Genomic DNA, 16,771 nt, shown 5'->3' with positions numbered 1-16,771 from the left:
TTTGTCTAAACTTGTCGCGCAAACAAAAATACATTTAGCATTAATTGTACTATTAACTAAAAAATAAATGATCTGGATTTTCTACGCAAAATACACATTTTTTACGCTTTTCATAAAAGATGCTAAAGTATTACAACCACTGATAATATTTAAAAATTTAGGAAATAATTTTGGCCCTACATAGATAAATGCGCGTTTGAATAGGGTCAAATTCGGCTTGGGTAAAATAAACGTATTTGTATTCTATTGAGTCCTCACTACAAGATTTACCAGACCGGAGAGACCGGTGACTGGGGAAAACAGGAGAATCGGGAATTATGCGTGAATTTTTAGCCCCGTGTATTATCCTTGAATTATTCATGAATTTCTGCTCCAATTTGGAAGTTTTAAATCATTTAAATCTTTTAATCTTCCTTTACATGCATTCTTTACAGCGTATTGATTAAACTTCAAATTGCACCGCATGAAAACCTACATTTATCTACATAACTCTTTAAACTATGAAGAATGCCTTGAGGTGCTTACTGAGACATTCATAAATTAAGTGTAACATTTCTTTTACTAAATGTAAATGATTAAATAACAAATGTAAAATAATACATAAACATAATATTATTTAAAAATATTGAAATAATATTGGGTACTTTAAAATTCTGATTTATTGCAGTAATCAGGTAAGATTAACGTAGAATTTTGTAAAATTTCCCTGAAAAAACCTGGAATCATGCCTGAATTTTCTGCTTTGAATGGTTGGACCCCCTGCGTACTATGCCCTCCATATACCATACCACAGTCTCTGGATTCTAGTCGGGCTAATTTTTATCATAGTACTCTCCATGGTTTTAGGGCTAGCTTCGTCGTAGTTCTTTTCCAGGACCTAGTTTTGTGCCCTATGCTGGCCACAGGTCAGCTCAGAATCAGGTGTGAGGAGACTTGAGCTAATCTGAAGATGTGGCCAGCATATGCCAAGATAAGTCATCCTTGAAAACAGCTTCGACGCAGCTAACTTGAAAAGAATTGAGAGAACGGCAATCTAGCGCTGCGAAAGCCTTAATGAAGCAGAAAATAAAATGTAATGTGGTTGACGTTTCGACCGGACATTCACCCATCTTCTTCAGAGCGGTAATATTTGTTGTGTTTCCTTCCCTTACATTTGTCTTATCCGGGAGGCATTTTTGTATCCTTTTTCCGTTATTTTAGAACTGAAGGTTTTCACTCTCGGAAAAATATAAGTAATTCCAAAGTCTCGATCCACGTTGTTGTACTCCAGCCTCATTTCAATGGCTCCTTTAAGGAGACGATCACATACGCCTAAGAGATTACATGAGCCAAGTCGAAGGACCACCAAAAACGGCACTAAGGCTTTTACATTGGCTTTTACTTAAATAAATAGCAGCTAAAAGATAGCAAACAATAACACAATAAATACAAACTAACAGAAAACAAAATTTTTGAACATAAGAAGGGGCACTATGGATTAGACTACGGTGGATTATTCAGATGCCATTTTAGGGAGGATTTATGGCAGATGTGGCAGATGAAAAGAGATCCAGGGAAGGGATTTTTGAAGTCATGGAGTAAAATTAGGACGGGATTCGGTAGAACAGAGAGCGTCGAGAGATGGAAAGACGGAATCACGCAATGTGAAGCAGAGAGTTATTTCGTGAAGGGAGAGGAGGAACATGAAAACGGAAAGGAGGGAGAATTTCGTTTGTCCGGAGAGAACCGCTAAAGATTCTATGCAGAAACATGGTATGAGATATGGCGCCATATTCAAGAACGTGACTCAATCCACAATCCTCTGCCTTCCTCCAGAGTTCATACGTCAATTCTTAATTTGCATTCCAGTCACTGCTAGTTTTTTAGGAACTGACCGTAATTGAACTCACTTGAGATTGACTGATTTCGATTCATTGGTAAAATTTTCAAAGTTATGAATTTTTACTTTAATTCATGCCGTTCATGGTCTCCCGCTCATAAAAAAAAACCAGCACTACTGAAATGAACGGTGAAAATAAGGTTTCTTCTCACTCCCATTCTCACCAATCCAAGTCTCCAAATTCGATGTATATAGGGTAAATAAACTCATATGCCTTGTCTACACTGCAGACTTAACTTAAGTGACTTCACTTAAGTATTATCTTAAGTGTTGTGCGTTAGCTACACTTGAGCTTCAAGTCGACTTCAACGACGTGATTGTCTATACTGGGAAACAGTTATGTTGACAGATGAAGATCTAGGAGAGCAATTAGTGATTCTGTGATCCAAAGCCACGGTTACTTCAAGTAAACTTCCAAACTCCGTGAATTAACCATTTTTGATTTAGAAGGTTAATAGGAAAGACCGATTTCAGTCCCTGAGCAAACGCTATTTGGCGAGAAGTGATGGAGCCAGAGGAATTTAGAATTACTAAGCTTCTTGGAATCAGTGGAATGACATATTTCTAATGTAAACGAAAACACGTAGTTAAATTCCACTCCTTTATTAAAACCATTGATGTTAAATTTTAACCTTTAATTCCTCCCACGTCCAATGAAATCGCCATATCTTAGCCCCCTCCGCATCCCCAGGACTAAAATTGAAGCCCTATGCAATACAGTGTGTGGGATGTTACCAAGTACATTCCTTTACGTTACTTTCGATTATGACACCATGGAAAATTAACTGTTTCACCAGTTCCTCTTCCGTCGTCTCATTGCCAGTCTTAAAATTCCTTAAAATGTTTCTAAGTTTTATAAAACGGTTTTCACCGTGAGAAACAGGCATAGCAAATAGTTTTCACGGAAATAAAACCAACAACAAGATGAGAAACTCCACAAAATAAATTTGTCGATTTAATAACCCCAACACTAGAAGTAAACTAACGAAATAGAACGCTCAATAACCACATCATGGAATACAGCACAACTTAGAACATAATCAACGGGATGATTCAGGGGTGGGATAGGTATTATTAGGTGCCATTTACAACGCTTGAAGAGCACTTCAACCGTGCGGAAACTGTTGCCTACGCAATTTAATCATGGGTTCTAAGTGAGTTAAGTGGAGATGTACTTAAAGGAAGCTGGTGACACCTACACTACCACCTTTAATAGAGAGCCAACTTAAGTGGTCACTTAAGTTACTAGTGTAGACCCGGCAATAGCAAGTCTTCGGGCGTAAAACTTATAATGTTTGCCCATCTAAAATAAGTCCTGAACTTATCCAATGGAGCATTGAAAAGGATAAGGCCATAAGAATTATTTCATTTTTATCCACTATCCATCTATCCAAAGTAACTCAACTCTTTGACATTTCAAAAATAATTTATCACTGATTGGCAGATAAAATAAGTAAGCAATAGGGTAGTTTCCTTCATCAAAGAAAACGAAAGGCATTGATTGCGATTCGTTACCCACCATTACTGTATTCATAATATACAAATTATTTCGTTTTAGAAATACCGGTTTAGACGAATGGCAATGGTCCATTTTTATCCTCATTTGAAAAGGGCCAGATTGGCGCCCATGCGATGCCACTCCACGTGACGTCACAGGGACCTAGTTTCTATACGAGAAGATAGGAGTTATACATCGTCTGAGGTTACCAATGCATGCATGAGGCGCAGAGCTCAGGGAAACATGTCTTAATAATCACTTATTAAAACTGGCTAAGGTCGGAAAGTTTTCTTCATTTGATAAGGTATTAATAATCCTTATTTAAGCCAAGCGCTACCAGCCAGCAGGGTACTCAGCTACCCACTAGCAGCCTGCGTCGTATCAGCGCTCAACTCGCCTCAAGGTCACCTCACAGGGCGGCTGCGGGAACCAGAAATACGTCAGACGGTGAGATTTTCCGGCATTCATACTTAGGCGAAAATTTTCACTTTTCATTTGATCGCGAAAAATAGGTATCGTCATTTAAAAATCTAAAAGCGTGAAATACGTACTCCAGGAGTAATAATCTTTCGAGTTAGGCAATAAAAAAATAATAGGAAACCACGCTATTATTATTCTTATTGTTGTCATCATCATCACACGTGTAAATATTTTCTCGAGAGTTTCATTTTCAGTTAAAAAAATGTCGGTCGGAGGCGACGGGAAAGTTTTAATTTGAATATAATTTTAAGTTTGTTATAACTCTTCACAACAAATTACATTTCAATGGCAAATGTGGAATAATTTTATGCAGTCTTAAAAGAGAACTTGTTTAAGGCTGCTTTCAAATCATGATGCATCATGCTTTTACTAAATATTACTCATAACTCGTGTAAAGGTACAATGACAATCGCTTTGCAATATAAGTGCGTACCTTTAAGCTACTTAGTAACAGTTACTATAACTCTTTTACATCAATTATTTACATCAAACGTCAAAGAGTTAACGAAGCTGGTTGAGAAAAATATATTCTTCGGCAAAATCCTTTTTTATGCTCCATCAAGTTTGTTTAGGACTCTGAAGACTGACGATTAGCTCATTTACTTGATAAAGATTGGATTTGGAGACTTCAGTCAGTGAAGTTGGAATGAAAGGAAACCTTTTCTCTGTTCACACATCATTAACTTTAACCTTCATATGTTTCAACATCACCACCTTCACGTTTCAGCCTTACGATCATGAAAATTGAATGTTGATGTGCGGAGGCTATAATAACATGCTGGATTACCATTATAAATTGAGTATATTTTATCCAATTCATATTTAGGTATATAATGTTTTCAGTGCATTTACTTCACATCAATTTTTAATGACGAAAAGTAATTTTACAGCTCTATAATACCACATTGGTAGACTTTTAATGGCGAGTGTTTCCAATGTTTTGAAACATCATTAGGTCTCATGTTATCATCTCCTGCCAATGTGATCAAATTCAATTGTTTTAGGCTTTTAGATGGAGAAACTTCAAGGAGAAAATTCTTAAGAGTCAAGATTTTAATGATAAATAAGATCTTATAGTGTGTTTTCCTGACGTATTTATGCGCTTGAGTTTGATATGTCATGTATACTAACATTCAATCCTCGAGCTTTGCTGAAAATATTAAATCTTTATGTTAGAAGGGTCTTTGGAATGCCTGTGCTCACCAGTTTCAGTAACCAATATCTGTCCCCCTAAGAAATGTTTTGTTGATGTCTATCGCATCACTTAAAATTTCCGTAATACTGGTGGTATTCTGTAGAATTTATAGATCATGAGTTTTATTCCTGTTAGTTGAACGAATAAATGGTCACTAAAACAGCTTATTTTTACTCGGGCGTGTGAAAAAACCAGAACAGAAATGCCGTCTGTAATTCAATTAATGGCTTTAGTGTGACCCTATTGAACGATTAAATTAACAATGGCGAGGTAAAATCACAAGATATCTATGACAACTGCCAGGCTATAAGTTAATTCACGGACATTACCCACGAGAATGTGGCCCGTAGAGCTGGATAATCCGTTGGAGGGCAATTGGTCAATAAAATGTATTTTATCTGGATTTGCATACGTTTCCGTTCGTTTTATTGAATTCGAATATATATCACAGAGCTGCTAAATAATTTTTCAATTGATAGAGACATATTAGGCTGTTAAGTAATGTAATTTTCATATCAACACAGAAATAATTATACTGTCCACACTTTTTTGACCTCCATCAAGTAGGAAAAGGTTTTGGCACACTATGCCGTCATCGGGGTGATAATCATCAAATATATATGCTTCATATAGAACACGAGTTAGGCACACGGAAGTTAGTGATGGGAAAAAATCAAATTGGACTTTTTAATTCGTATATATCATGAAAAACGTTTTTGTTTTCATTTTCTTAAACCTTTTTAGCATTTTATCAACACTTAACACCACTATGTGCCTAAAAATATGTCAATTTTAGAGAATAGATGCATTAAATAAGCAGCAAGGAAACTTAAGGAATGAATTTATTTCATTTTAATAGTATTTTAAGTGTAATAATAAGTGTAAGCTACTTTATGTTTTAACCATTTGAATCTTGTAAGATACATCATGTTTCAACCATTTGAATCTTGGGCACTTTGAAGCCAAATGGATGGAAAAATGAAACATTTATTGACGAATAATTCGGAATCCTCCATTTTTGCATCGTCGGGACAAAGTGTTTTCAAGACAATTACTGCTTCCCTTAGGGAGAATTTGTTTATCCTTGAAGCTGTCGAATTATTAAAAAAAAACTTCAGCGACACATTGTGTTGCCATTGCTTTTCAGTACTTAGTTTTAGGTTTCCCATCCATTGCATCTTACGGATTATTGCATGTTGGAAGTAAAGAGGATGTGTTTTGTTAATATCATCTAGTATAATTTGATCCTAAGGTTACGGTAAAATAAGTCTATCGGTTCCTCGAAAGAAGGAACCTTTTATAAACTTCTACTTAATTTTTGAGTCAAAGACAACATTTCCATATCATAAATTGCAGCAACCTTTATTTAAGCTACTTTTTCATGCATGCGTATGCTAAATATTGTTAGTCATAGAAAGAGAAGAGTAGAAAATTCCATAGCATTGCTCGTCAATAAATCAGGGTTGACATTTAATTTACCAAAAGTTTTTTCGGCATGTGCAATGGCAGAAAAAACTTAATTCCTACATGGTATAAGCATTATTAGCTAAATTAGCTAAAGCAGCGTCTAATCCACCTAATCGTAATTAAGAAGAGCTGAAAGTCATATGCCTCTGTGTGTTACTGGGAAGTGTGCGGTCAAAACAAGGTATTTTTAGCATAAGTAATATGTAATAAGTAAAGTAATCCTTAACGATATTTGCCGCAGAGAGAAGATGTTTTAAACAAAAAGCATATGAATATTTTAAAATAAACCATGTAAGCATTTACCATCGACAGTGACTGGAAATGGAAATTTTCTTTTGCTTTGAAAAAACGAAATTGTCTTTGCGACTTGCTGTAAACAGAGTTCGATTTATAACCATTAGGAAAATGTATGCCTAAAATTTTAATTTCATAACAAATACTGTGGTTATCAAAATGAAATTGATGTGAAAATAAATAGATATTAAAGAAAGTTTGAAAAAAAACGCATTGATTAAATGCGTAAAGGCAAATTTAGCCAAATGATTTCACGATTCATTTTACCTTTCCTACTCTGGCCTCAGAAATATTCTCCTCAATCAGGGCTTCATTTTTTTATATTTCGTTTTCTGTATTATATAAATGTGTTGATAAACCACTCTTGTGTTTCAGATTTCGTGAATAGGTAAAATTTCCCGAACGCTACAGCATCTTACAAAATTATATTGATTTAATTAGTTCTTTTAAGTCCGTCTTTAATAATTCATTCAGGAAAATAAATGACAGGTCTGTACTATATGAAGCTAAATGTGGCCATTTTTGAGATATAATGCTAGTTATTATTTCAATCGTGTGTTATTATTCATCAATTTTTAAATTATAGTTAGCCACAGAAAGAGAATAACAGAAAATTCCGTAACTTTGCTCATGAAAAAACAGGATTAGCATTTAAGTAACTAAAATTTTGTAATCACCTGCTACTGCAGGAGAAAAGATAAGTTTTATTTCTATCTCTATACCAACTTTTCCGCTCATTGCATGAGAAAGTAAAATGTTTCATCACCATTTCATGAAAAATCTTCTTGAAGGTTATCATAAATATTGGGATACTTATGATCAATTTCAGTCTCGGGCGTAAAGTAAGGAAATCGATAAATGTTCTACCTACTCTTGTTCCATTTTTAATCACATTCTTTTGAACTAACGCTTTCATTATTTTCTTTTCCAGTATATGGGATCCTTTGCAGTGGCCGGAGTGGATCAAGCTAGCAGAGCTGAGTACATCAGGAACCAGTTAAAACAAATGCGGGTGGGTACAACTCTGTAATAACTTTAATCACATGGTTTTCCTCGTATATTAATCAGAAATTTCCATCAATTTCTCTGATTTGACGTCGAAGTCCGAACGTGATACTTTTTCGTCTCAATGAGTGTGAAAACATGTTTTTGTATTCCACAGGTGTGTTTTGAGGCCTGGTTACACGATGATTCAACCCGTACGAATCAATGTCTAAATGCATGCACGTTTTTGGTTGACCAGAAAGGAAAATGTGCTAATGCATGAAGATAATTAGAACATATTATATTTTCTGTTCAGGCATTTCCGTGATAAACGGCTAAAATTTTGTGTTCATTCACGTGTTCGTGCATTTTCACATAAACTCGTACGGGTTAATGTACCGTGTAGCCAGACCTTAAGACATTCTACCGGATTCCGTCTTTTCAGGCTGTGTCCGAGAGTGCATTATTTGAAAAAAAAACTGATTTTGAAGGAAGTATGCAATAGAAGGGCTGGAATATAAAAAGTAAGAGAACTAGTATGCAGTGAGTAGTTTAGAGGGTGAGGTCGAAGAAAATTTTAATTGGAGGAATTTAATAGTGGTTACGTGAGGACAATGGGGTTGGAGGTGGGGTATCATTACTGCAAACTGAGAGGAGGAGGAGGCACATGGGATTATCCCATTAAATACTATTAACGTGCACACTGCAATGAGAAAAACTTTCTAAATAGTTCAGCTGCGCTTCCTCGTCAAACGCATGGAATTGCTCGTAGGAAAATCTGATGAAACTGTCTTCCCTCAAATGTTTTGCGAACACCGACTTTATGTCAGCGTCAACACCGAATTGATTTTAACTGCTCACTTTTTCTTATTTTTAACCTTCTCCAGGTTTGAGGCCGGCGTCAAAAGAATCACCCGAAGCAGTGATGGGATCATTAAAAATTTATCGCAATCATTAAAAGACTGGAAGATGGAAGGAAAAGATTATATGGGACGAAGAAATAATGTTACATTAAATAATTAAAAAAGTGGAAAGAAGCCGATCGTATTTCATGAAAGGGTCTTCGAGGTTTCGCCGCTAATAGCTTGAGGAGTACGTGACGCATAGAAAACCCGAACAATGCAGTACTCTTTATTCATGCTCGCTTTTTCTTAACTTGTTTCGTTTGTCTGTCCGTCTCGTCGTTGGATTTTGTAATTGATTTTAACTAAATTTCCATCGTCCGATCGGATTAAAATTTTGCAAATTTGCTAGCTTCTAATGACAATGCAATGTTAGATAATCAGTCAGTGGAAATTCTGTTTCATTGTGCTTTAATTAATAAACAAATTTTCCGCATGAAAGAATTGTTTTCAATTTTCTCAATAGATAGTATTGGTTGTTGGCAGTTGGCAGAAATTCTTTAACAGCTTTGGTTTCATTGATTACATGATTACAATTAGATACATGCTAAAACGTAGAAAATAAAATTAAAATAAAAAAGATAAAAGAACACGCTTTTTCCAAAAACAGTATAAAATGCACTAAATAGTAAAAAAATAACATCACTCGGAGAACGAAAGGTAGGTATAAAATCGTATCCGGCTCGATTTTGTGGAAGTTCTTTATATTCATGATAAAAAGAAGAACACAATGGTAATTTTCACACTTTATATATACCGAGAGAGTACTGGATTTTTCACCATAAAAATGACACTTACGTGTTGAAACCATGGTCATTCTTGGTTGCTGAGTTGTGACATTAAAAGTGTAGAAATTATCATTGTGTTCTTCTTTTTTATCATGGATGAAAGGTAGGTATTGACTGGTTTTGATATTATTATTGCGTGGCAACGTTGACTCACCTTTTATGCTCTTTTACAGTCATCGCTGTCCATTCTTTCCGCACTATCTTCTTCTGAATTACAGAAATCGCACTATTATTTTATGATAACCCTGCATTATATGAAAGCGGGCAGATGAGTACTGTGAATTAAAGATGGAAGATCAATTTGTTGATGGGAGGCAGGCCACTCTTATTCGTAAAATCCTCCGTGTAAATCTACTCTAACCGGCTGAAGAATTTCGTATCCGGGACAAAAGGAATTAATGCTGTTATAAAATAAAAAAAAACTGCGTAAAGCAGTGATTGATTAAGAACTCCCACGTGCTGACGGAATGTTACGAGGCTTTCACAAGTTTTAGCCTTGGGACCGAGATTGCTTGAGCTGTGGAAGAAAAGGCATTGTTCATTGTTACACAGTGGACATCATTTCGTCGCTCTAGTACAATCATACGTCAGAGAGATATTGTAGTATAAGAAAAATACATTTCCGAATGCTTTAGTGCAGGAATTATTTATTTTACGTTAAGTACTTAAGAAAAAATCAGTCTAAAATTAGAATAAAATAAGTACTAATAATATTTTTTTATGATTCTGGCCGAATATTCTAATCCTCTCGCCATTATTTTTAATTCCGTGGTATTCCAGGGCATTAATCAGAAATTCATGTAATGATGAATGAATGGTTGACTCTTGGTGGGTGTTCATTCATTCATTCGTATTTATTATTTGTTTTAAAGAAGTTTATATGCATAACATAACTATTAACATGCTTAATCAAGTGGCAACATCTCGGCCTAGTCTGTAGCCTCCGCTTCATAGGCGAGACTTGCGAATCAGCGGGTGTATAGGGTGGAGAAAAATTATGTATCGAAATTTTAACCCTGGTTATCTGGTGCCTGAAGGAACCAAAATCACTAAGGACGTTTTGGTCGAAAAAGCGCCATTTTTATCATTAAAATAAGACATTGCGATATTTCCACTGAATTTTATTACGACACTACGCGTTTCGTCGTTATAAACAACATTATCAAGTGTTTTTGTAACGGCGAAACGCGTAATATCATAATAAAACTCAGTGGGCATATTGAAATGTCTTATTTTAATAACATTAAGAACTTCCACCATATCGTGCCCAACATCATACAAGATAGGCGCCATTTTTAACCTACAGAAACTTTGAGGCAAGCGCTCCAATTGGCTACCAGTTTGCCCTGCTGCAGAATACGTTGTATACATCGCCAAGTCCGATAGGCAAAGCAGTCGAAGTCATGAGTTGTCCAGAGCATATGGTAACAGGGAAAACTCGCGGCCAATCGGAGCGATAGCCTCAAATTTTCTGCTATTAAAAAATGGTGCGTTTTCGACCTAAGTATCATTTTTAATTTTGGTTGCTACTGGCATCAGCTATCCAGGATTTAAATTTCGTGACACTTGCCTAAATCGCACCGCTATTAGATTTTGTTGAGAGTTGCCTAGTTCGCGCCGCTTCCCAAATCGCACCACCATCCTAGAAACCAATGTATTAGATATAGATGCAGTCTAATGGGTGAATCTGGAACTTCCTGCATCACCAAGCACACCACACTTTAATTGTGGCCACCAGTGTAGTGACAAGTCAGGTGCGTAGATATTAAGAAAATAAGTGTCTCATCTGCTATTTCTTTCGCCTTTTTACAAGAATATTGAGATTAAGTAATGTTCATTTACATAGTTTTAGCTACATATCATATTTTTGAAGTACATTGTGTTTCATTAAGTGCTATTAATAGCGTGGTATGATCACGTGTATAGGCAGTGGAAATGATTTCACATAAAATGGCGGTCACTCTCAAATCGCACCACGTCTCTCTTTACCTGTGCAATGTTAGAAGTATTAAAAAAGCTGCCGTGAAAAGACCATTCCAAAGCATAAACACTTCCACAAAAGTCTTGTAATTGTTTCTCAATTATTGCAGTTTTTATCAAGCAAAAAAACTGCATCTTTCATTAATGTCAAAGATATGGCTTATTTAACTTTTTTCATTCCTTATGTTACGGGTATATTAATGCACATGTTTGCTCTGTTGAGGGATCTAAAAAATTAACCTTAAATAACTTGCTGCCCTGTCTCTTATTGTCGTTGGAACATCATTTCCTAATTTTGGTCTCCAGTCGTGTGATTTGGGAAACCGGTTGCTTGAATCGCACCATTTGCAGAGGTTTGAAATTGAATGTTTATACATGTGTTCAACTTGGAATTAATTGTCCCCGAACATTGTGAGAGAAGCAGACATTCCTCCCCATATTCAGGAGCATTAAAAACTTATATTGCGTCACTTATTTTTGAGTTTATTCGTTTTTTTTAATTGGTGCGATTCAGGCAACCCTACCCTATAAGAATAGGTGATCTCCAGATAGTTGGGCAAGTATTTTGTTCCGTTATTTTTCTCGCGATGACTTAATAAAGAAATTCCAATGAGCTTTAGGACTCCCTCGAGGCCTCTACGGAAGGAATAATTGAGAGATAAGGAGCCGTGCGCGCTTTAACTGCCGTGGGATGGCATATACATTTTGCGGTATGCAATTACGTGGCTTCCGGCGAGGGAAATGAAGGCGAGGCGTGAGAGACGGCCTACTAATGGGCCCAGGGGAGGAGCGATAGCGGATATCTGAGAACTACATCGGACGCCATCACCCCTTCCGGTCCCGGGGTAAGTGGTATGGGGTGTCAGTTTATGTTGCGCTCATCGGCGATTTTCATATCAAATGACTCTGAATCTATTCGTATAATTTTTTCAGAATGGAAGCGGAACGAATAATAGCAGTTATCATAATGATAATAATAATAATTTTTATTGGTCCTTAGACTTGTATCGTACAAATATAGGACAAGTCAACTATCGAAAGTATATGCAGCAGTCTTAAAGCACCTAAATTATTAGTTACATTTTATATACAAATATCTAAAACAAATAATAAAAGTAAAAATACTTGATTACAGTTATTACAATATACTACAATAGCATTACGCATCAAAATCCCAGTGTAGCACATAAAAATCATGATCCACAAGAATCAATTAGATAGGAATTCATTGGCATCGTAGTGATACTCCTTCATGAATAACAATTTTACTCTTTATTTAAATGGGTTGAATTTTTTCTAAGGATTTTATATTTTCAGGAAGTTTGTTGAATCCAGTAAAATCGTCGATAAGAGTAAAACAACAAGCATCAAGCATTTCTTAAGGGGATTTTCCCATCCTTCGCTAAAATGTATAGTTTATAGGCATATATTCACTCATAGCGCATTTAAATGAATTTGTAGGAGTCTCCGCTGGCGTCGCTGACTGCAGAGCAATCTTTATTTTACATGGAAGTAAGGTATAATCATAGTTGTTTACCGAAATTAATATCTGTGATGAAAAAATGATCGAATTCTTATCTTTAAATTGCAATTCCTCGTGATTTTAAATACTGAACCGTATATTATTGTTTAAATATCGATCGCTCGGCGCTCATCACCACGTGAGGACATTTATGAAAACGGCTTGGATTGCGCTCGAAGTGGCAGCCTAGATAAAGCTTTTACGGGACGGACTGAGGTCTCATGTATCGATTCCCCTTGATCAGGGGTCTCCAAAATACGGCCCGCGGGCAGGATCCGGTCCGCGGAGGGCTTTCATACGACCCGCGCACTTGTTTCAAGTAGCGCGCGATTCTCGCTCGTTTAACTCTATGAGACGCCGCTAGGAGCATTGCAGCGCTGTACTGCACGTCAAAGTGATCTTCAACTGTTCGTAAATAAAAAATACGCCACCGGAAATATAATAGCGTTCTTAGATTAAGTTCTCCGTGTCAATCAGAAAGGTATCTTTTTTGACCCCATTCAGTAAGATATTTTTCAAATTGCATATTTACTATTTCAGAAATTGCATATTTACTATTTTAATTAATATGTGCTCTTATGAAGACTTATGCCAAAAAGTTTCGCTATCTTTCATACCGTAACTTCTGTGGCCTATGTAGATTTTTATAAACAGATATACTTACGAGGAAATAAGAATCCCTTAAACGCCATATTCATTTTTATGGACATATTGACTAAAATGGTATATTGCTCAAGCAAACTCAGCCTAGCCCTTGGCCTTCGAGTCTCCCGTGGCTCCTAGCCTAATTTGTCTAAAAGCTGTACAACGCTTTCTGAATGGGGTGAAGAAAGGTGGGAAAATGAGATTGATAATTTGGATGCTTATCCATCAATTCGTGTTTATTTTGGCGAAAAACGGGAAGGAATTCCCTGAAAACATTATTGTTAGAATGTACCTAATTATTGGGAATTTTCATTTAAGATAAATTGTCATGGGACTACTGGATGTTGGAAAAAGAATTTCTATACAATGCTATTCAACAATGCTTCTCTAATATTGGATAATATCTATCAAACCTGCAATGGTACTGCAGTGCCAGCATGATATCCGCTATTTCACACTGAAATGACTTTTCTCCATTGGTATATCACTGTATAGTAAGTCGCTCCTGGTAATTTTTCAAACGGATTTCAATCATATAATTGTTTGACTTTTATCATTTATATATTTTTATTTACCTTGATATTAATGAAATATATATTTATCGTATTACTTTAATCAAGCTTTCATCAAGTGTAAATGCCAAATAGGGTAGTTTCCTTCATCAAAAAAAAACGAAAGGCATTGATTGCGATTCGTTACCCACCATTAGTGTATTCATTATATAACAATTATTTGGTTTTAGGAAGCCCAGTTTAGACGAATAGTAATGGTCAATTTTAACCGCATTTGAAAAAGGCGAGATTGGCGCCCATGCGATGCCACTCAACGTGATGTCACAGGGACGTAGTTTCTGTACGAGTAGATAGGAGTTTTACATCGTCTGAGATTACCAATGCATGCATGAGGCTCAGAGCTCAGGGAATAATGTCTTAATAATCACCTATTGAAACTGGCTAATGTCGGAAAGTGTCCTTCGTTTGATAAGGTATTAATAATCCTTATTTCAGCCAAGCGCTACCTGCTAGGAGGGTAATCTGCTACCTGCTAGCACCCTGCGTCGTATAAGCGCTCAAAGCCTCGACCCAAGGTCACCTCCCACGGCGGCAGCGGGGACCAGAACGACGTCACACGGGCTTTTCCCAGCATTCACACTTAGCCGTCGCGTTTTCGCACGCTTGAAAATTTTCTTTTTTCATTTGATCGCGAAAAATAGATATCGTCATTTAAAAATCTAAAAGCGTGAAATATGTACTCCAGAAGTAATAATCCTTCGATTTAGGCACTAAAAAAATAATAGGAAACCACCCTATTGTGCTATGGGTAATCTCCTCAGATGGGTCTGGCTTGTAGGCCCAGAAGTGTTCATCACTCTCGTTTGGCAACCATTTCCACAATGGAAACATAATCCGCCTTCCTAGACACTTAAACTAACCAAACTTTCCTCCTTACTCTCGTTTCAAATCTTTGAGCAAATGTTAACTGATGAAGACTCCTGTGACATATTTTTGTTGTGCATATCGAAGGTGAATTTATTTGTTCTCCGCTTTCTCTGTTAGGCTATTAGTTCTAAGCTTATGAAATTAAAAAGTAACTTAACACATCCATTTTTATTTTAGAGGATTGCTTAATTTTCCAGCACGAACAAGTTTATATTGTAACTAAGAATTCGGTGAAGTTTGCAAGATAAACTCTGATAAAGTACAATAAAATCGTCGGATAAAAATGAGCAATCCATTTGCCCGCGAAAGAAATTATAAAACTTTCATACATTATCCACCTATCGCCTGAATGCTATCTTCTGGATGCAAAATTTAAAAGTGTATTTCCTTCTCTTGAGCGCTGCTGTTATTTATTGAGAGTGGATATTTAAAGATATCAAGAAATGCGATCTGTACATGACAAATCATCAGCTGACTTAAAAAGAGCATAGCCTGGACTTCCATACACGCATTCTTAAGTATAAATAAAATTAATTGAAGCAGGCAAGATACAGTGGAATGACATCCTGATTTAATTAAGCTGAGATATGGTAATATTTCCACAAAAGTTTGGAAATATGGAAATGAAATCTGAAGAATTATAATAGTATCCGCTTGAATTATATGCTAAATACCAGTGATTTATTTTTATTTGATAGCTCTCGTTCCTACATCAAAATAAATATGCATTTACTGAAGAGCCTCGATTTATACGACATTCGCGCCAAATTTTCTCCGATAGGGTAGTTTCCTTCATCAAAGAAACCGAAAGGCATTGATTGCGATTTGTTACCCACAATTACTGTATTCATAATGTACAAATTATTTCGTTTTAGAAATACCGGTTTAGACGAATGGCAATGGTCCATTTTTATCCTCATTTGAAAAGGGCCAGATTGGCGCCCATGCGATGCCACTCCACGTGACGTCACAGGGACCTAGTTTCTATAGGAGAAGATAGGAGTTATACATCGTCTGAGATTACCAATGCATGCATGAGGCGCAGAGCTCAGGGAAACATGTCTTAATAATCACCTATTAAAACTGGATAAGGTCGGAAAGTTTTCTTCGTTTGATAAGGTATTAATAAACCTTTTTTAAGGCAAGCGCTACCAGACAGCAAGGTACTCAGCTACCCTCTAGCATCCTGCGTCCTATCAGCGCTCAGAGCCTCGATCAAGGTCACCTTACAAGGCGGGAGGGGGAACCAGAAATACGTCACACGGAGAGATTTCCCGACATTCATACTTACCCGTCGCGTTTTCGCGCGCTTGAAAATTTTCACTTTTCATTTAATCGCGAAAAATAGATATCGTCATTTAAAAATCTAAAAGCGTGAAATACGTACTCCAGGAGTAATAATATTCCGATATAGGCAATAAAAAAATAATAGGAAACCACCCTATTAACAATCTTGTAGATATGGTGGCTGGGGTAAAACTTTCATGGATAACTTAAGAGTCGTAGTTCATATCCTCGCAGGCCGACTAAAAAGGCGTGTGGCGGTGGGTGTTAGGACACCGGCCGTTTACTATTAAAACGGAAATGCTCCAACGAAATTACACCTAGCAATTAATAAAGTCCGTCACTGTGCGGAGGAAAAACGAATTCCCATATCTATCCGTCCGGCAAAATACCTTTCATAATTTATCGTTCCTG

General features: G+C 36.4%; 1 protein-coding gene across 1 annotated transcript in view; it reads left to right on the top strand.

Annotated features, from left to right (window-relative positions):
- Window positions 1-16,771, top strand: part of LOC124170803 (tensin-1-like) — a 366,656-nt gene that overhangs the window by 159,232 nt on the left and 190,653 nt on the right. Inside the window, exon 3 of the mRNA XM_046549768.1 lies at window positions 7,745-7,825. Coding sequence (XP_046405724.1) covers window positions 7,745-7,825 — 81 coding nt within the window. The remainder of the gene's footprint in view (window positions 1-7,744; window positions 7,826-16,771) is intronic.

Source organism: Ischnura elegans, chromosome X, assembly GCF_921293095.1.
Source record: "Ischnura elegans chromosome X, ioIscEleg1.1, whole genome shotgun sequence".
NCBI classification, from domain to species: Eukaryota; Metazoa; Arthropoda; class Insecta; order Odonata; family Coenagrionidae; genus Ischnura; species Ischnura elegans.
This window is presented reverse-complemented; position numbering and strand designations above follow the sequence as displayed.